Source organism: Meles meles, chromosome X (assembly GCF_922984935.1).
Source record: "Meles meles chromosome X, mMelMel3.1 paternal haplotype, whole genome shotgun sequence".
Lineage (NCBI taxonomy): Eukaryota > Metazoa > Chordata > Mammalia > Carnivora > Mustelidae > Meles > Meles meles.
In genome coordinates this window covers 114,404,179-114,424,517 of record NC_060087.1, presented here as the reverse complement: position 1 = coordinate 114,424,517, position 20,339 = coordinate 114,404,179, and the positions used below count along the sequence as shown (strand labels likewise).

At 48.0% G+C, this 20,339-nt stretch overlaps 1 protein-coding gene across 1 annotated transcript in view; it reads left to right on the top strand.

Moving 5' to 3' along the window:
• Positions 1-14,237, top strand: part of GPC4 (glypican 4) — a 106,872-nt gene extending 92,635 nt beyond the window's left edge. Inside the window, exons 4-9 of the mRNA XM_045996015.1 lie at positions 4,961-5,126; positions 9,953-10,083; positions 10,197-10,343; positions 11,110-11,246; positions 11,881-12,056; positions 12,158-14,237. Coding sequence (XP_045851971.1) covers positions 4,961-5,126; positions 9,953-10,083; positions 10,197-10,343; positions 11,110-11,246; positions 11,881-12,056; positions 12,158-12,360 — 960 coding nt within the window. The 3' untranslated portion in view covers positions 12,361-14,237. The remainder of the gene's footprint in view (positions 1-4,960; positions 5,127-9,952; positions 10,084-10,196; positions 10,344-11,109; positions 11,247-11,880; positions 12,057-12,157) is intronic.
• Positions 14,238-20,339: the final 6,102 nt, after the last annotated feature.

Sequence of the window (20,339 nt, the reverse complement as noted above, 5' to 3'; positions counted from 1 at the left end):
AGAAATTAATCACCTCTGCTACATTTAGCCCCAGTTCTTTCAAAATGTTAAAACTTTGGTGAGATGGGTGTATTGTTTGCTGGCATTTTTGTTTGTTTCAGTGAGCTCTTTTTTTTTTCCACCCTGGGCAGCAGTGTTTACTGGAGCTTTTGAATTCTCTGTGAGCAGAAGCCGGTGGGTGGTGTGTATATATATATATATATTTTTTTTTTTTTTTTTCCTCGCCCCTGTGGTACCTCGACCCATTGTGAAGATAGAGCATTGGCTGAGTAAGTCCTTGTCGTTCATTAAACAGTATGTCATCTCATCCAAGGGGTCTAGTCAAGCACATCCTCCATGTGGGTGAATCCTAACTTGCCCTCCAACATATAAATGATTTCATTTGGTCACTAAATTTGAAAACCGCAAATTCTTGCCAGAAAACCATCCAGCCTCATAGCTGAGCGTTCGCTGTGTGTGGCTCCCCTGTGCTAGCTCTGGGTCCCTACAGAGAAGGACCAGGTTCCATGTGCTGCCCTCGAGTTTCTTTTCATTGTTCCTGAAGTGCAGTTACTCAAGGAAGCCATTCTGATACACATCAAGGAAGCCGAGTGTGTGGGCTCCAGAACCAAAATGGCCACATTCAAATCTTGGCCCTGTCCTTGAAGATCTCCTGTGAGTCCCTTAATCTCTTTGACCCCTGCTTTCTCATGTGTGAAATGAAATGATAATATGCCTCTCACGTGATTATCGGGAGGCTTAAATGAGTTAATACATGCAAAGTACTTAGAAGAGAACCTGGCACATAGTAACTTCGCTTTAGCTATCATATATCAATAAAATCAATAGAAGCTCTCAGTAAACAGGCAATTCTGACGTAGAATATCCTTCTCTTTGGTTTTGACATGAAGATTCTTCATGATCGTGAAACCATAGAAGCAAAGTAAACATTTTTTCCTGAGACCACGGATCCATTCTTTGTGTTAGTGGTTCAAAGGGGGAAGGGAGGAGTGTAGAGCACAGCAAAGCTCCTTTCTTTCTAGATGTCATTTAGAGAAATAACTACTCTGTAAGAGAGGTCTGAAAACATGTACCTTTTAGCAAAGTACTCATAACCCCCCCTCACTCCCAATCCTACTGGCATTGGGGCTCAACAGAGGCTTCTGAACAGAAGGAAGACCTCAAATGTTAGGCAAGAGCTGTAGCACAAAGGACTATATATGTTGAACATTTTAAGCGGCACGTTGGGCCACAGAGCATCAGTGTACAACTGACGATTAAGAGGCGACCTTGGAGTATAGTTGCCCCTTGTGTTAATCCCCACGTGCAGGATCTACCACTTGGATTTGGGGCCCCACATACATGTACTTTAGTAAGTTACTTAGGGACTGCAACAATTGATTTTGAGGCTTACGAGGGAGTGAGATTGTGAATGAACTTGAGTTTCTTTTTTTTAATTTCTAATTTTTTAAGGGTTTGTATTTATTTGAGAGAGAGCTTGCAAACGGGTGGGAGGAGAGACAGAGGCAGAGGGAGAAGCAGACTCCCGCTGAGCAGGGAGCCTGACATAGGCCTCGATCCCAGGACCCCGGGCTCATGAACTGAGCTGAAGGCAGATGCTCAGCTGACTGAGCCACCCACGTGCCCCTGAGCTTGAGTTTCTTTTCAAAATAAATAAAGCCCCAGAATGAAGCCCTTGAGGATTCCAAAAGATGAGCAACCATTTTGTTTCTCCACTGGGTACTCCAGAGCCAAAAGGGAGAAGTGGTCCTGGCATCCTGGGTTCGCCATCCTGAGCTTGGCTGGCTCCATGAGAGTGGGGACCTGGACCTAAGGCCTGGGGGTGGTCACGTTATTGGTACATCTTGGGGGTGAACATCACAGGGGACCCCTTTTTCTTTCTATTTCCTGACTGCGTTAAAATCATTCTCCAGGGGCACGTGGGTGGCTCAGTCAGTTGAGCAGGGAGCCTGCTTCTCTCTTTCCCTCTGCCCCTCCCCCTCACTTATGCTTGCTCTTTCTCTACTAAAATTTTAAAAACAAACAAAAACCACAACGCTTCTCTGTACCAGAGCCTCATTCCCACACAAGGGTAAGGGTCTTGTTTCCCAAGTCTGAATAATGGGAAGTCATGCATAGTGCTGTAGGTAGTGGTCTGATTTTCTCCAGCTGGGTATTGTGCATGTCCTCGCCCATGGCTGTTTTCTTAGAACTTGCAAATCTCTCTTCTCAGTTCCGGCATTTAGTATTTCCATACCGTGTTATAGCTGAGTTCTTCATGATCGTTTTTAGTAGTTAGACAACCGGTCACATGCAGCGCACCAGCCGGTACTTAGCCGGCGAACGAAGTGGAAACCGTCTGCCAAACCCAGTTTCATAATCTTCCTTTAATAAAACTCTACTGTGTCATTTTGTCTGGTCCCCGTCTGTAAACCTTGAGCAGACACCTCCCTGTGTAGTAAACTGGGCCTGCTGCAACACAGATTTGACTTAGAGTGGAACAAAGAATAGAACGGACCATGAAGAGTTAAGAAAAGAAAGCCGGCAGGGGGAGGGGGGAGTGGCGCATTTGTTGAGTAAAACTATCATGATTTTAGATTTTTTGCTTATTTCCTACAGGCCCATACCATTTTGGAATGTGTTTGTGCTTTCGAGAGCAGGTTCCCTGCTCTAATACAGAGATTCCTGCCTGCTACCTAATCACAAGTACATTCCAGAATAATCCCCAACACGAGATAGATGCTCAGTGACTAGTTGTTGACACTTGAGCTTTGTTCATGTTTCTGTAGTAGGGCATGGTTTCTGCTGAAGCAGAGTATCCAACAAATGCCGTGGACTCTTCTCCGATTTCTCGTAGGCATTTACCCACTAACTCTTCACCTCTCTGAAATCCAGCCGGTTAGCAGTATGGTCAGTGTGGACCCGAACCCTAGCAATGGACGGGAAAACAAGTGTGCCCAAGATGAGAGTTTCACAGCCTGTGCTGAAGAAGGCAGGGAAACGTGATCTGTCTGGGAAATGTGTGGCCTCGCTTTTCTCATCTCTTAAATGTGAGAGTCATACGGTGTGACCTCTAAGGCCCCTTCCTACCCTGACTTCTGTGCTCCTGGGCTTCTCCAGCCGCCTCCTCCCTCTAGGCTTGTGTGCTCCTCCGTAAACTGAGGGGGTGGGACGGGCAGGTGTTGAAGTCCTAACTACTGGTGACTTTAAAAGAGTGAACTTTTAGTTATCCAGAAAATCTAGCCCTCCTGACTGGCCATCCCCTCAGGGTATCAGGTAGCCAAGATTTCACTGCCCATTAAAGCACAGTGGAAAGGACTCATTTGGGCCTGGGTTCAAACTGCAGCTGGCAAAGTCCTCCTCCTTGGGAGGGGATGTTGACTTTGACCTACACAATTAGCGCCTTGCTGTTGGAGGCTCCTGCCCTGCCCGGCTTCAGGCCAGCGTTCTGGTGGGGATAAGAGGCGGGGGTGTGTGTCCATCAGATAGGAGCCCAATGGTGTTCAGGTTTCCTCCTGACAGTTCTAATCCCTTGTTCCTGTTCCGAAGGGTAGTGTTGATAAGCGGTGTCCCAAGTCACACTCGGTGGCAGGTGAAGTTCATCCCAGCATCTGTTCCCTGCCGGGTATCTGCTTTCAGAGGTTTGCTCAGGGCCCTGGTTGGTACTGATGGGAGAGGAACGCACTAATCCTCTGATAGCAGCGACTGGGAAAGCAGAGGGCGGGGCGGAAAGAACAGGAGGGCGGGAACCCGGGGGTAGCTGCGGGGTGCGTGATGGCTGGCTACCGTCCTTTCTCAGCACTGATGAAGATGCAGGACAGGTGGCCCGCGCTCCTGTGTGCCTCAGACAGTGTCCCTGGAGAGAGGCGGAGGAGGACACGAAGTCTCATTTCTCCGTGGAGGGTGGCCAGTACCACTTTTACCCTTGCTGTTTCCCTTCCTCGTGAGCTGCCCAGTAGTCTCTGTTTCTGCCTGGTCTTGGTGTGCCTTTCAGTCCTGGCCACGCACACAGTCCTTCCTGGGCAGCCAACCCCAGGCACTTGGCCTTCTCCCTAGTGGAGGTGGTCTCCCTTCAGCTGGCCAGTTAGACCCAACCCTTTCTCCCCAGTGTAACCGAAGCCTTCTCTCTTCCGTTGAGTGTTGCCTGACCACTCTGCTTTACTGTTCCCAGGCCTCAGGAGGCCTTCCCCTCAGCCCAAGTTTAAGTGTATTCTTGTTCTTTTTTTTAAAAAAAAGATTTTATTTATTTGACAGACAGATCACAAGTAGTCAGAGAGGCAGGCAGAGAGAGAGGAGGAAGCAGGCTTCCTGAGGAGCAGAGAGCCTGATATGGGGCTCGATCCCTGGGTCCTGGGATCATGACCTGAGCTGAAGGCAGAGGCTTAACCCACTGAGCCACCCAGGCGCCCTCTATTCACGTTCTTGCCCGCAGAAGACATTGAGTTTTGCCTTCAGCACAGCTACTGGTGCCGAAGGGAGCACACCCTAGGGACTCTGCTACACCTCAGTGGGGGAGCTAAGTGTCCAAGGCAGACACCAGCAGTAGAGGCCACAGCAGGCCATGCACGGTGGGCAGGAGAAGGTCGGTGGGCAGGAGAAGGTCGTCTCTCCTCCTGTGTCTCCTGGCTGATCCTGGAACCGTGTGTGTACGAGGACTTCAGAACGATTGAGCCACATAAAATGAGTGAGAGTGAGCGTGCGTGAGAGACAGAGCAGATGGAGGGAGCATGGGCATCTCCCGGGTGCGAAGTGTGTGCCCTTGGGTTATTAACGGTCAAGTGGTTTTCTTCCCTCTCTCCCCGCCCACCTTCCCAGCATACCCTTTCCTTCCCTCTAATCTGCCTCTTACAAGTAACAGGCCAGGCCTGCTCGGTGTTATCCATCCCAACTCATTCTTAAGTCGAATTCATGGCCAAACCTTCAAGGTCACGGTGATCTGGTACTGCTGCCTCACCACTGTATTTGTCTTCCCCCAAACTAGGTCAATCCCACAGCCCAGTGTACCCAGGCCTTGCTCAAGATGACCTACTGCTCCCACTGCGAGGGGCTTGTGAGCGTGAAGCCATGTTACAACTACTGCTCCAACATCATGAGAGGCTGCCTGGCCCACCAAGGCGATCTTGATTTTGAATGGAACAATTTCATAGGTGAGTGAGGGAGGGAGTTGTGTTGCCAGAGAGAGCTCAGCTTCCGGGCACGGGGAATATTGTAATTATCGTCCATGAAAGTTCTTCTGTGCCTTATTTATGGCATGCCAAGGTTCTAAGTGTACTTGGAGTTTGCACCGTTCTACAGGTAAGTGTTCCCTTGAACTGATGGTGCTGGTATGGTAGACCTCAGGCCTCGCAAATACCAAGCGATCAGAAGGAGAATGTGACTTTTTGGCATTTCCCCCCGAAAGGTCTGTTTTAGTTACATCATAGGCTTGTGTCCCTGTAAATGCTGGAGTACGGCCATTACTGACTGAGCTTTGAAATCACCTGTCACCCTAGGACCGAACCTTCTATATAGTGGTCCGATGCCCGTTGGATGTTTGAACCAAGTGAAACCTGACTTGGGGGGGGGGGGGGAATCTAGGGGTTCTCTTTCCACAGAGGATTTCACAGTAACCTGAGTGCTCTGGTGAGCACGGAGGCCCCTTTGCTTTAGTCATTTTAGAGGTGAGCATCCTCACAGCTCCCTGACATCCAGAATCCAGACAGCAGTGTACGTGGGGTGCCTGCTTTCCAAGAGGATTCATCAGCATCAGTGGGAAAGGACAATTGAAGGATCATTTACGGGTCTGGCCGTCGAGTTCGTTGATGTGCCCTTAACGCACAGCTTAGTCCTGAAAGCTCCGTGATGGGCATGGGGGCTCCTGGTCCTCCGTGCTAGTGGCGCCGTGCTGGCACACACGCACGCACACATGCACACACACACACGTGCATGCGCACACACACACCAACGGCTCCCAAAACAGACTCGGCTCTTCCTCCAGCGCCCAGTCACGTTTGCGTAATTGCAGAACATAAGCACCTGTTTTTCACTTCCTTGTTCACGTCATGGGAACATGTGTGCAATTTGCTGGCACCTCTGGGGCAAGGGATTGGACTCGGGAGAGAAGGCTTTTTATTTTTTAGTCTGCATGAGCACTAATTACCATATTAACTCTGTTTGAAAATGCATCAATAGGGGCGCCTGGGTGGCTCAGTGGGTTAAAGCCTCTGCCTTCGGCTCAGGTCATGATCCCAGGGTCCTGGGATCAAGCCCCACATCTGGCTCTTTGCTCCTCGGAGAGCCTGCTTCCTCCTCTCTCTGTCTGCCTACCTGTGATCTGTCTCTCTCTCTGTCAAATGAATAAATAAAATTAAAAAAAAAAAAAAGAAAATGCATCAATAAATTGGCTCCAACAGATTCTTGAGAACACTGACCTGGGGAGGGGGGGAAAGAGAGAGACATGTGAATATTAAGCACTTCAACACAATTGTAGCCTGAATAGCTCAAAGTGAGAAGACCTGTGAAAGGATAGCCAGAGGCAGCAGAGGCTCTCACATGGATGGCCCAGTGTGCCCAGAAGGAAGCCATGGGAGAAACTGTGGCTTTAAAATCGTTCCCTCCCTCCCCCCACTCCGGGAAATAAAAGCTCATGGCATTTCCAGATCGGAAGTTGATGTTTCAGTTTTCAATTTTCAATCCCACCCTCACCCCCACAACCCAGATGCCAAATTTGATGTTCCCTTCTGCTAAATTCATTTTTGTAAATGTTGGTTTGCCTTTTAACTTTATAGCATCTAGTGTACTCGTTCTCCGGGCAAAGGAGGAGAATTCGCCATACACTACAAACAGCGCAGAGCGACAGCCTTTCTACAGACTGATCACGAGTGAGGTGCAGAGGGCCGTGTCCCTTGCACTGTTCTCTTGTTCCAACGTGTCTGGCAGAAACTGGAACTCATTGTATTAAAATACAAATTCTCTCGCGCTCTTTTTTTTTTTTTTAACATTTTCCCAAAGAGTTTGCAGATCCACATCAAATCAAAACTGCCCTGTGGCTCACTTAATTAATGTTTTCAAGCAAGGAGGAGTGAGTTGCGGTGGTTGTTCTTGTTGAGAATTTTAAAAACTATGTTTGTTCTCTTTCAAGAAACAGAATTAAACCCGAGTGGAAATTGATAGGATTTCTGAATCCATTTTCCTCAGTTCTTTGAAATGATCCTCCTTGGAAGGATGAGGTATATAGTTGTATCTAAACTTAATTTTTAATGGGTATTTTATTCTTTCTGTCCCATAAGCTGATCTCACAGACCAGGGGTAACAGACATTGTTAATCCCCACTGCTTTTTTATGAATTTTCACCAGGGTTTAATTTGCTCTGTGGTTGTAGAATTCAGTCCCAATTTACATGCCTCTGCTCTAATTTTTTTTTTGTTTTTTTTTTTTCCTTCGCAAAGAATTTTTCTTTCCCCTTTAAACGACTGCAGTTAACGAACGGTGATGGGCTTTTCCCCCAACTTCTTTAAAATCAGATCTTGAGGTTAAGTTGGGAAACTGCCTTTTGTTTTCCCAGTGGGTCTCGAGCCTGAAGATGAGGGCTTGTGAATCCTGGCGGCACAGCGGGAAAGGATTCAGTTTGCCTGGTGTGAAGGGGAGTCTCTGTGGACGGGTCGGGATGACCTTGTGCCCATAGCCTGAGCGCCAAAAGCCTGTGGCTGGACCAGACCCCCGAAGAGACAGGCTCAGTTTTCCACATCTGCCTTCTCGCTGCTGTGTCCTCCTTTCCCTCTCTTGAATTGCTACCAGCCTTGATCCAGATGGATCCAAAGAGGTGGAACACCCCAGACTTGGTTTTATAAGAGGTCGGCCGGGATGAAGTCGGTTTCCGGACCAGCTTAAATGCTGCTCGGTTGCACCTTGCTTTCTGTCACGTACTGTGGTTTGCCTTAACCTTCACCTGACGCCTAGCCAGCCTGACTCGTGTCACACGTTGCAGCCTGCAGGACTTCTGTGCTGGGCTGTCGGGGTGTCAAGGCTGCCGGTAGGAGGCAGGGCCCGGTCAGATATCCCGGAAATAAGAGACCTTTAGCCTGGACCCACCATCTTTGGCTCTCCCTCAGGGCTTCTGATCGGGCTGGCCCCTTGTAGGGAAGGACCGCACTGAGAGCCAAGCGGGACTCCCCCCAGCGGTGGGGGGGGGGGGGGCCACTCTGCGCATTCCTCAGCCGCCCCGTGCAGGACGCCATGGCACCGGCCCCAACAAAGGCCCGGCTTCCCTCCATTCCCAGAGTTGACAAAGACGCCAAACAGCCAGAAGAATCGGGTTTATGTTTCCTTTCAGTCTTTCACAAACACATTAGTGATCCGGCCTTTCCTCACCAGTAGGGGAACGAGTAGTTCCAAAAGGCGCTGCATCCCCCACCCTTGCTTAAACTAACTCTGCATTTCGGATGTTGATTATGTGTCTATTGATAATATTTTTATTTGGAGCAAGCGACTTTCTCTGCAAAGAACGCGCTTTCTGTACGTGGCAGTCCTTGACGCTTTGACAATGATGAACACGTTGAAGCTGTGCTCGGCTTGTTTACAAAAGTCTCCCTTTGCTAGCCCATCAGAAGCATTTTCCCCTCTGGTACGATGCTATGTTCATGCCGGCAGCCTTTACTAAGAGGTAGGAAGCGTTACTTTATTGGTGCTTACCGCAGTGCAGTCTGAAACTTCATTTGTGACTGCTTTTCAAAAAAAGTGCGTTTCAGGGAAATCTGCTTGTGGTATGTGACATGACCCCCGTGCCTTCAGATGTTGTGCTGGGTCTGTTCTAGGTGGAAGGTGAAAGGTTGATGATCAAATTGGGTTTCATGGACAGGCTGCTGCCCAAAGTCCTTTGCACCAGAAAGGTGAGGTAGAAGATGGTGGTGGCCTGCAGTCTTCTCTGAGAAGGGCATAGAGGCTTCTGGAAATTAGCCCTCCTTTCTGGGAGCTATCCTCGCCCTACCTGAAGACTGTGGATAACGTGGGCCTAAAGAGCCTTCCCCGCCAGGCCTTAAGCACCAGAGTTGAAAGGAGAGCGGACAAGTAGAAAAGTTCAGTGCTTGTCCAGAGTGAAGCACCCTTTTCCTCATTTCCAGTTTCCTCGAATTTTGACCAGGAAATATCAGGCAACAGTACGAAGCCTCATGATCCCCACAAACATGTACGGCAGAAAAACAAGTACCGCATATTTTGTTTAAGAGATTCAACGTGTACTGAAACATTCTAGACTCCTCCAGAAGGCCAGGGTGACTCGCAGAGTCATCCACAAAGACTCCCACTGGGAGCATGGGCTTTTTGTGGACTTCTGTTGTCTTCTCACCCAAATGAAAAGAGGCACATGTTTTGCTTTAACTCGAGGCCCTTGTGTTTGAAATGGGAAGTTTATCTTAATACAAAATTGCATCTTTCACATTTTCATTATTTGAAAAGTCATTACAATTCCTCGGAACACTGTCATTTGTACTTCCCAACTGTCCACTCAAGGAGCTGAAAGGGTTTCATTTAAAAAATGAAAGAAAGCAAACGATATCCCAGGATTTTAACGGATTTATGTTTCTGAGTCTTGTAAATGGAACCTAAATGAAAAGATCCCAGGAAGTCACTGGGAGAAGCGGCATGTTGTTGCGCCCCCGGCCGCAGTTTGTCTGCGGGAGCTTGTGCAGAGCCTGACAGCAACAGCCAGCAACACACACACGCAGAGAATGAATAATCAGTGTAATAGAATGGTCCTGATTGGGTTTCCTCTCTGTGGAATAAAGCATCCACCTGGCCATTTCACCTTTTAGAGAGCTAGCAGCTTGGTGTTAGTGGAAACGGATGTAAAAACCTAAGTTGATCAGACACGTGCCTTCTTCCCTAAGCCCCTGCCCCCCAGAACAAAGACGGGGTGAGATAAGCAGACTGATGACCCACAGCCGAACTCATGGTTTACTTTTTGTGCTGTATTGTTTTTCCCCAAATGTCCTGGTAGACTCGATGCTGATGGTGGCAGAGAGGCTCGAGGGTCCTTTCAACATCGAATCGGTCATGGATCCCATCGACGTGAAGATTTCCGACGCTATAATGAATATGCAGGAGAACAGCGTGCAAGTGTCTCAGAAGGTAACGGAGGCAGGATAGCTGGCAAGGAGAGGCAGAGCCCTTCCCCCAACGCTTCTTCCCAGCCTCCCCCTCCCCCCACCTTCCCTAACGTGACCATGTTTGCTTCGATGCAGGTTTTCCAGGGATGTGGGCCCCCCAAACCCCTCCCGGCCGGCCGGACCTCCCGTTCCATCTCCGAGGGGGCTTTCAGCGCTCGCTTCAGACCATATCACCCTGAGGAACGCCCGACCACGGCGGCTGGCACGAGTTTGGACCGACTGGTGAGCACTTTGGCGCAGGAACGGGCGTGTTTAATGACAAAGAACCGAAAGCATTTGCTCCAAATGCAGTTTTAGTTGGAAGTCTATCAAGTGCGGGTCTTTCAGGTGAAACTTCCCAAGCAGATTGCATGTGGTTGTCCATAAATCTGCCTCTCATTTTCTGGCTCATAAAGTCCGTACGTCGTTGGGAAACGCGGCGCATCTACGCTGCGCCCATCACTGTGCCCGTTAGAGGGAGGCGCAGAGCCATGGGATGCCGCCTCGTTCTCAAGAAGCCCCCGGTGCGGCAGGGGAAGCAGGCATCCCCGGCTTCACGAGTGGAGATGATGTGCGGGGAGCGCTGGGATGGCGGGAAGGTGGGAGAGAGCTGCTTGCCGTGCGTCGCCAGGGCTAGGGGTCCGGGGGAGGCATGGTGACAGGCACTCACGGTTGCGCAGAGGGAACGGCATAGACGCTGCAGCCAGAGGAGGAAAGTCTTCTCATCCCGCGGGGCCCGGAGGCTGGTGGGCATCAGACGATAGCTGCAAAGAAGGGGGAGAGTGGACGGTGGATCTGGGCCGCTCCCTCGGGGCCTGCATTCCAACCGTTAGTTCATTGGAGTGAGTTTGTTCTTTCTGTATAAATTTGATCTGCATTTCTCTCTTGCCACTCGAGTTGAAAAGGAACTGCCTAGCGTTCTGGAGCTACTTTAGAGATGTCAGAAGACACTTGTGTAGGCTGTTGCGTGTTTTTACAGAGGTCTCTTTCCCTCCCCCTCCCCCATGAGGTTACTGATGTCAAGGAGAAGCTGAAACAGGCCAAGAAGTTCTGGTCCTCTCTGCCCAGCAACGTTTGCAGCGATGAAAGGATGGCCGCTGGCAACGGCAATGAGGACGATTGCTGGAATGGGAAAGGCAAGAGCAGGTGAGCCGTGGGCAAGTGGGGTGGCAGTCTCCCTTCCCACCTGCCTGGGGGGTTGCGGGCCTTTCAGATGGGGGTCACTCAGTTGTCACTCGACGGAGGCATCATGAAGTACTTGATGGTAGGGAGCAATAGCATGCTTGGCTTCTAGATGTTCTAAGGAACAGGCTTTGCCCCGCAAGCCTTGGGAAGGCATCCGGCTGTTTGCGGAGAGTACTGCACCAGAAGTCTGCAATGGTGGCTCTGGTCCAGCACGAGGACTGCAACTCAGCGTTCTGGTAGCATCATCTTTCCAGGATTTTAATGTCTATGGTTCTCAGCCCCCCGGTCTGGCCTCCTAAAGCTCCAGTTCCCCCAAAGGCCTCATTCTCTTCTTGGGTGATGTCTTACGTAGCCACCCTCCGTACCCAGTAACTTTCCTAAGTCCCCACTGTATCGGCCCTTGACTCTGATCCACCTACGTCCGTTAAAAGGGGTAGCTTTCCAAAACGTCCCCGTCAAAGTGGAGAAACAAGAAATGGGACAACTTTCCCCTGAATTGCACTCAGTGGGAATACTAGACTCAAGGCAGAATTCTCTGATCTTCGGCAACTTTGAGCTTTACTAATCATCTTAACGGGGTCATTCCCCATTTCAGATACCTGTTTGCAGTGACAGGAAATGGCTTAGCAAACCAGGGCAGTAATCCAGAGGTCCAGGTGGACACCAGCAAACCAGACATACTGATCCTTCGCCAGATCATGGCTCTTCGGGTTATGACCAGTAAAATGAAGAATGCTTACAATGGGAACGATGTGGACTTCTTTGATATCAGTAAGCACCTGTGGTTTGAAACTTACACCTTGTTCTGTCCACCGTGTGATGAGAACAAGTGGAATGAAATGTCTGTTCCTTTTTTTTTTTTTTTCAACTAGGTGATGAGAGCAGTGGAGAGGGAAGTGGAAGTGGTTGTGAGTATCAGCAGTGCCCTTCGGAGTTTGAGTACAACGCAACCGACCACTCCGGGAAGAGCGCCAACGATAAGGCCAGCGGCGCTGGCGGCCTGGCCGGGGCACAGCCCTACCTTCTCGCTGTCTTCTGCATCTTGCTCCTGGTCATGCAGAGAGAGTGGAGATAATTCTGAATCGTAGAGAAAAAGTTCTCTTCAAAAAGTTAAAAAGGCACCGGTTATCACTTTTATACCATCCTAGTGACTTTGCTTTTTAAATGAATGGACAACGATGTACAGTTTTTACTATGTGGCCACTGGTTTAAAAAATGCTGACTTTGTGTTTTCATTCAGTTTTGTGGGGAAAAGGGACTTGTGTGTATAAAGGCGGTTCCTGCTCCCCCCGAATCATGTTAAACGTGGCTAACAGTGTAGGTACAGAACTGTAGTGAGTTGTGCATTTGTGATTTTATCACTCTTGTTTGTTTGGTTTTTTTCCTTTTTGTTTGTGGGGTTTTTTTCCTCCTTCAATGATGATCTCACCTTGTTTCTTACAAGAAAACCAGGGTCCTTTCTTGGCATGTAACATGTACGTATTTCTGAATATTAAATAGCTGTACAGAAGCAGGTTTATTTATCATGTTATCTTATTAAAAGAAAAAAGCCCAACAAGCAGTAAAATGTCCATTTATCCCTATTGATGGGTTGCCTTCTCTGGAGAGGAGTGGATATGATTTTGTTTTTTTTTTTTTTTTTAATAAGTTAGGACAGGATGTGAAGGCACAAGGGGGCTTCTGAGCCACTTGGTAGGTTGGATTCAGGCATCAATGCAAGAAGGCTGTACTTCACTGATAGCCGGGGCCTGGAAGACACTGCAGACCATATCCGTCTTGGTTGAACTGAATTACATAAACTAAGATCACAGGTCCGTTTCTTGAACCCGCTTATACTTAGAGCAGAATCCACTTAGAAGAAGATTCCTTTTCAGTACACTCTCCCTAGAAATATAGAAGGCATTCAGGATGTCTGAGTTATCACACGTTCGCACGTAGTTTAGGGGGTGGGTTTTTGTCTTTTTGTGTCTTATCCAGGCAAGTTAGCAAGCCGCTGTGTGCTGGTCTTCATGTCCACACTGACCTGCTTTGATTTCCTATCCCGAAGGCAGAAAAAAGTGACCAAGAAGCTCATTTGGTCCCCTTTGTTACAGCATCCCAGATTTCACACCCCACCATGTAGAATAGGGAACTGTCTGGGGGCCAGCCAGATCCGGGGTACAGTCTGGGCACCCCAAATAGCTGTCAGCACTCCAGCAAACTTCTCGTCTGTGCATTTGCGTCTGGTTTTGCATCCCCGTTTTTGTGAAACAAGGTTTCTAAAGTGTCCTGCTTGAGTTGTCTTCCCCAGGCCCATCCGATCAGAAAGGCAAAGGGCTTGCTGTGGGTCACGGCTGCGTGCTACCCTGTCAGCCAAGAAGTCCCCTTGGGGCCATCTGGGTGTCCAGGCTTTTTTCACGTGTTGTCGTTGTTGGGAGGCGGACGGGAGGGACTAGCGAGCCCAGAAGACAATAGCTTAGTGGTGACCCTTAGCCACGATTCCGGGGGCGGTGGGGGGAGGAGGCACGGGGATCTGGCAGAGGCCGGAGCTGTTGGCCCAGGCCAAAGACAGCCCCGTTCCTTGTATCCCTACCAAATGACAGCTTATAAAACCAGGAGAATGTAACAGCTCCCTTTAAAAAGGAGTTCCCAGAAAGTCTTCAAAGAGGGAAGATCCTGCAAGTCTCTTCCTGCGTTCGGCAGCCAGATCTCCGACGCCACAGAAGCTAACACCCACGGAGGGGTGGTTTGTGTTCCTGTTGAATCTTCGGTTGTTAGACTAATTCTCTATTTTTATATTGAAACATAATTACTTGATAGCTCAGGGTCTACATTTCATTCAGCTTTTCACACCAAATTCTTCAAGAATGGTCAACATGGAATATTGGGGGCTGTTGTAAACAGAGGCTTAATTTTATTAGAAGTATGCAGTTATTTATTAAAGCATGATGTTAATAAAATAGGCATATTCTGGCTGGTGTGTGTAAGTGTTTTTTTTTTTAAACAAATCACAGAAGACCTGAAATTGAAAAGGTGCTCCATTTATGTATGAGGAGAAATGGGTTGTAAATAGCTAAGCTGCCTTGTGAGAACTTGGAAAATGTGCTGATACTTAGTAACTACCTCAGTTGTGAGGAATTTCCTTTTTAGCTTAGACTGCTATTACTTTAACTTGGTAGAAATGAATCTGGTCTCCAAAGTGTGGTTCAAAGAGTTATCCCCGTAGACCTTGTGAGATTGTTTTTAATTTAAAACCTTGAACTCTGCCCAGCTGTTTTCTTTCAGTCAACTTCTCTGCACCAATAACATTTTCCGAATTAAATATTCTTGAAGGTTCTTCTAGACTCTCACTGATTTGTTTTCTTTCTTTGCATTTTTTCCTGTTGCCCTTTTATTATTTAAATTGTCTCTTGCCTTTGAACTTGAACTATGAAATAAACAAATCATAGATTTTTCCATTCAGATCCGACTGGATAACACTTGGCTCCTCACCAGCTGGCAGGCTCACCCTTGCACCCTATCCCACCCCTGCCCCAAAAGAAGAATAAATGCAAGCTGAATATTCTAAAATCTTAAAAGAGTTCAGAGTATGAGGTAGAATAAAAGCTTGTTGGTAGACCTGCCTTTTCCAAAGTCTCTGTTAATAGCGTGTGACTTTGTGTTTTACAAAGTCATTTGGAAATTATTTTTTCTTTCCAACACTTCACCACCCTGTACCTCAAGAAAAAAACATTTTAACGACTCTCAGATTTACATTTTATTTCAAACACAGTCCGTAATTAGCACCTATTATTTGATAAAAGACAAAACTACAAAGAATTGACGTGCATTTTAAAACTTTCGTCCCTGCATGTTCGAAACCTAACAGTTTACATGAAGATTTTGTCATTTGTGATTCTAGAACGGACATAAAAATAGATGTGGATGATGATGTGCAAAATTCTGCTTGCCCTTTGGTATCTGCGGGATGCGCCCCCTTGCAGAGCTAAAGGGTGGGAAGTCAGTGACCGGACCTGTGCCTTCTCACTCGAGCACATGCGCAACTACCAAATACAACTCTCTTCATTGAAATAAGGGAACAAGGGCCGAGAACTATTTATTCAGCTTCAAACCTAGTGGGGAAAATACACCTGTGCGTTCTGGGATACACTTTATTGCACAAGTTCAATTTCTACTTTTAATCTCCTAGTTATTTTCTTCTGGAAGCCTTTACAGAGGTGAAGAATCCCCGAAAGATAACCTGTGGTAATTTAGAAATTCCAACCCATCAGTAAGGCCCATCCATGTAGTATTTACTTGTCTAATTTTGCTTTCCATTAGGTAATGTTATGACAGGGTTTAAAAAAAAAATCTACATAAAGGTATAGAGGGAAAGTTTTCCTCCTATTCCCACATCCAACCTGTCCAGTTACCCCACACTCTAAACTTACTAGTTGATGTGTGTGTGTGTGTGTGTGTGTGTATGTATATATATGGAAAATTTGGAAGAAACCATATATGTGTGTATTTGTATAAGCCTATGTATATAAAATGAATTTCTTCCGAAGTTTCCTTATACATAAGCAAATATGAATGGAGATTTTCCCCTGTTTTCTAGGTCAGTTACATTTTTGAGGGATTCCTAAAGATGTTGAGTCCTATTTTAAAGGCATGGCTGCTCAGTGGTACCCCATTTGGGATTTTTACTGTATTTTGGCCCAGTTGAATCGGGGTGATTTGTTTTCAGGAAACAAACCTTGAATTGAATGAGGAGCAGTTGACATCATAGCCCTATAATCCCGGATCACGTCACTAGGATACTTGTCTGTTCACATGAAGGTTTGTTCCTGGTAGTCTGTCTCCATAACCTCACCAGTGAAGACAATACTGACTGGCCAAAGCAATCAGAAAGATCCTCTTAGAACACAGCACGTGAACCCCACTATTAACGTTTGGGAATGGTTCAAAGGAAATGTACCCTGGAAATAAATGACTCCCCTTAGAGTAACATAGTCCAGTCTATGGCCCTACCACCCTGAACATGCCCAATCTTGTCTGATTTCGGAAGCTAAGCAGGGTCGGGCCTGGTTAGTACTTGGATGGGAGAATAATATAGTCTTTGTTTTTTTTAAAGGTTTGTTTTAGAGAGTGAGAGCGTGTGGTGGGAGGGGCAGAGGGAGAGGGAGAATATCAAGCAGCGTGGAGCCTGATGCCAGACTCGATATCAGGACCTTGATCACGATGTGAGGTGAAACCAAGAGTCGGATGCTTAACCCACTATACCACTCAGGTGCCCCCAGGATAATGTTCTCTTAATGTTTCCTCAAGCCCAGAGGCCTTGAACCCGCAGCGGCGTCACGCAGGCTGGAGATGAGAATATTAGGGAAATGCATTCATAGATCTCTGTCACCCCATGAAGGAGCTGTCTGATGGCCAAAGAGCCCTTAGAATATGCAAATGATTGTCAACGTTCTGTCATCACGTTAGGTCGAATCTTTATTCATCAGTGTTTGGAGACACTTTAGTCGGTAAAATCTAGGGGAATCCACTTCTCAGCACGAGTGTCCACATGTGGCATTAAATGCACATTTTACTTTCGACTTTCCCCGGAATCCTGGGCAAAGGCACAGGGCTGTTGAAAAGCAAAAAGGTTTTCATGCATCGGTCCTGCCAGGTAAAAGCAGATGGGAGCTGACCGATCTGGGTAAATAATAAAGAGAACGCGTGTGTGATGCCCACGGTGCTTTTCAAAGGGGTTTTAAGGTATTGTTTTCTCGTGTCTGGGGAAGTTTTGTAGTAACTCTGTTACTGTGTTTCTTACATGAGGCAGAGCTGGAAGTCTGTGTGTGTGTGTGTGTGTGTGTGTGTGTGCGCGCGCGCGCGCGCGTGCGCGCACATGCGCGTGCATACCCCTACATACCTATATCCGGGTTTGTGTCTTTTCAAACACTTAATCCCAGGCAGACCTTACCCTTTCACTTAAGGGCTGCCTTCCCCCTGCTGTCAGTGGTGTGTGCTTGGGGAATGCAGACTAATTTTAATAATAGCCTAAGGGAAACATAATTAGGAAGGTAAGCCTCCTGCCAAGAACAAACTACACACACGCACATATAAAATGCATTCCAGATAGAATTGCTTCGGTTTACTACAGCCTGGGCCTTGCTTTTTTGTACCAACATTGATAACCTGAAGCTGACTGTAACCCCCTGTTCTTGGGGACTCCCCACACAGGCAGTTGGGGTCAGGTCGGCCACAAAGGAAGAATGCTGGTTGGTGGGTAATCTTCTGGACAGTGGCCTTGGGCTCTGAACCCCTTCACTGCACTTGCCTTTCTAGGTCTTGAGGGCCCCTGCCCTCATCGCTTTTAAAATGTAATGAAAAACTTGTTTCAGTTCTGAATAATTTGCAACAAGCTCTGGCCGCAGCAACAGAAAGTTATTTAAACATATTTACTGCTTTAAAAAAAAGTTCTTGTTTATTCACAGTGAAGCAGGATGAACCCGGGTGTGGGCCACCAAAAAAAGAAGTCGCTCCATTTTGCCCATGAGTATAAGGACTCGAAGACATTAGGTAACTTTCCCAAGGGTGGGTCAGAAATTGTCGCAATAGGTGTGTTTCTTCAGGACTGGTCTCAGCGAGCATTAGAAAAGACTATGTCCAACACCAAAACCTGTGCTCGAGGGACAAGAGAATTTGACTCGCCATTTCCCACCCAGAGAGGGAAGCTGGCGGCTTTTGTTGGTTGTCCTTTGAACGCCTGTACTGGCGTTCCCATCCAGTGGTATGTGCTGAAAACAACCAGACAGGTGCTGACCTAGGGGTGCTCAGACCCTAGCGTTTGACCTCAACCTTGATCCGAGATCCAGAAAGAAACCTGGAAGCCAAGGAGAGACCGTGGACTCAGCCTCCAGATGAAAGCCAAGGGATGTCTCACTCGTCTGCGACCATGTTATGCGTACCTAGGGAATCGAGTAGTGACTTACGAAATCAGTTCAGCACAGGTGCTGAAGGCTGGTGGTGATGAGCTGATGGCGAACAAAGTCCCTGGACTCCAGAGGTGGGTCCAGGTGGTTATGGGTGAAGCAGGCAGCCCCTGAGGTGGCCATCAGAGATGGTGTTACTCTTCTTCAACCTGCCTATTGGGCCATTGGCCCACATGTTCAGGGCTGGATGGGCCCTTATGTGCCGCACATTGTCCAAGTTCCTTTTTGGAGAACTATAATTTATGTCCAAAGAATTCAAAGGTCCCTGATCTGTTGAAACACACTCCACAGAAGAAATTATCAGAAGAGGCCACAGCCCTTGGTTAGCAGAGATCACTAATGGCAGTCACTCTGGCTCTGGGTGTGTGTGTGGGTTGCCAAAACCACAAGGGATCTGAGGCAGTAATAGGATTTATTTATTTATTTAGAAATGTATAATTATTAAGACATTTTTAAAAATTCCGGTATCGGTCATGTCCGGTGTCATAGGAGTTTCAGGCATGCAATAGAGTGATTCAGTGGCTCTATACACCACTCGGTGCTCATCACGATACGTGTCCCCTCGGCAGTAATGTCGTTTATGACACCTCTGGCTTTGGTCTCTGTGTGGGAGGACAAGTGAGGGTGTAAGTGGGGTCCTCACTCTCAGGAAGCCCGTCATTCCAGTGGGGACATGAGGGTCACCCAGGAAACATGCCAGTGAATACAGACGTTCTTGGCTGCCCTGCTGATCAAGGGAGAACAGCACACAGTGTGGGGGGCAGGGTGACTTCGGGGGGGTGGGGCTCTAGCTGGACTTGAAAGGAAGTGGGGAGAGGGAATGATCCTGGGAGTTCCTTGTGGGCAGGGTCCATCATTGCTTCTTAGTACACTTTGGATGCTACAGGTTGCCCTGGAATTGAAGGGGGAAGGGCGGACAGGTGGTCTGAGGATGGTGGTGGGCTAGATGTGGCTTGACAAGAGACGGGAAAAGGAGGTGTCTAAAGAATGGAGGTGAAAGGGTACCCGTCTGGCTCAGTCAGTAGAGCGTGCGACTCTTGACTCAGGGTTGTGAGTTCGAGCCCCACATTGAGTGTAGAGATGACTTAAATAAATAAAACTTTAAAAAAAAAAGTAAAAATAAAGAATGGAGGGGTGACTGCGTGGCTCAGTGGATGATGCGTCTGCCTTCAGCCCAGGTCAAGGTCCTGGGATTGAGCCCTGCTCAAGCTGCCTTCTCCCTCTCCCTCTGCCCTCCCCCCACCCCCTGCTTGGGCATGCTCTCTTTATCTCAGATAAAGAAAGAAAATCTTTTTTTTTTTTTTTTTTTTTTTTTTTTTTAAAGAATAGAGGTGAAGACTTGTTAGTACAGGGCCAGAGAAGGATAGGATCAGAGTCTGAAGTCCTCCAAAGCTAGGCAAGGCAATTTAAAATTCAAGTGGGCACCATCTAATGGAAATTCTTGCTTAGGTCTTGACATGCTGCCCAGGGTGTATAAAGATAAACTAAGACGCCTGTGGCATGGATCCCATGGCGTTGACCTTGGGCTTGACAGTGCTCAGCACTCTACTGTCCTGAAGGGTCTCAGCTCCCCTCACACCCCATAAGCTCTAGCCTGCCCCCCCGATCGTCCCAATTAGGAGCTTTGTGGTAAAGACAATCCGGTTCCACACGGTGGGTACTTTCTGGATGTCCAGGCTCACAGCGCAATCAGACACATTACAAGTGGTCCCCCCGGCCCCCCACCCCGTCACACCCTTGGACTGCGGCCAGCCACCTGGCTGTGTTATCTCCATTTCCTCAAGCATTGCTTCCAGCTCACCCACAGAGCCCCAACCCCACAGGCATCCCACACTTGACAGGCATGCTAGGCCACTCTCTTCGGCTCTGGCCTCTTGGTTCTGGAGAGAAACAGAGAGAAGCATCTCTGGACTCTGGTTCCCTAAATGCCATCCCGCAGGGAGTTGGGATTTCAGGGAAGAAGGGAAACTCCCTTCAGCATCAGACAGCTAGCCCGCAGGATGAATGGATCAAATATGTATCAGATTAAAGAGAGGCCCCTCCGATGAGGGGGTCAGAGGGGCAAGTCCTCGACGGCTTATGTCATGTTCCCCCTTGGGTGACCTGGATCACA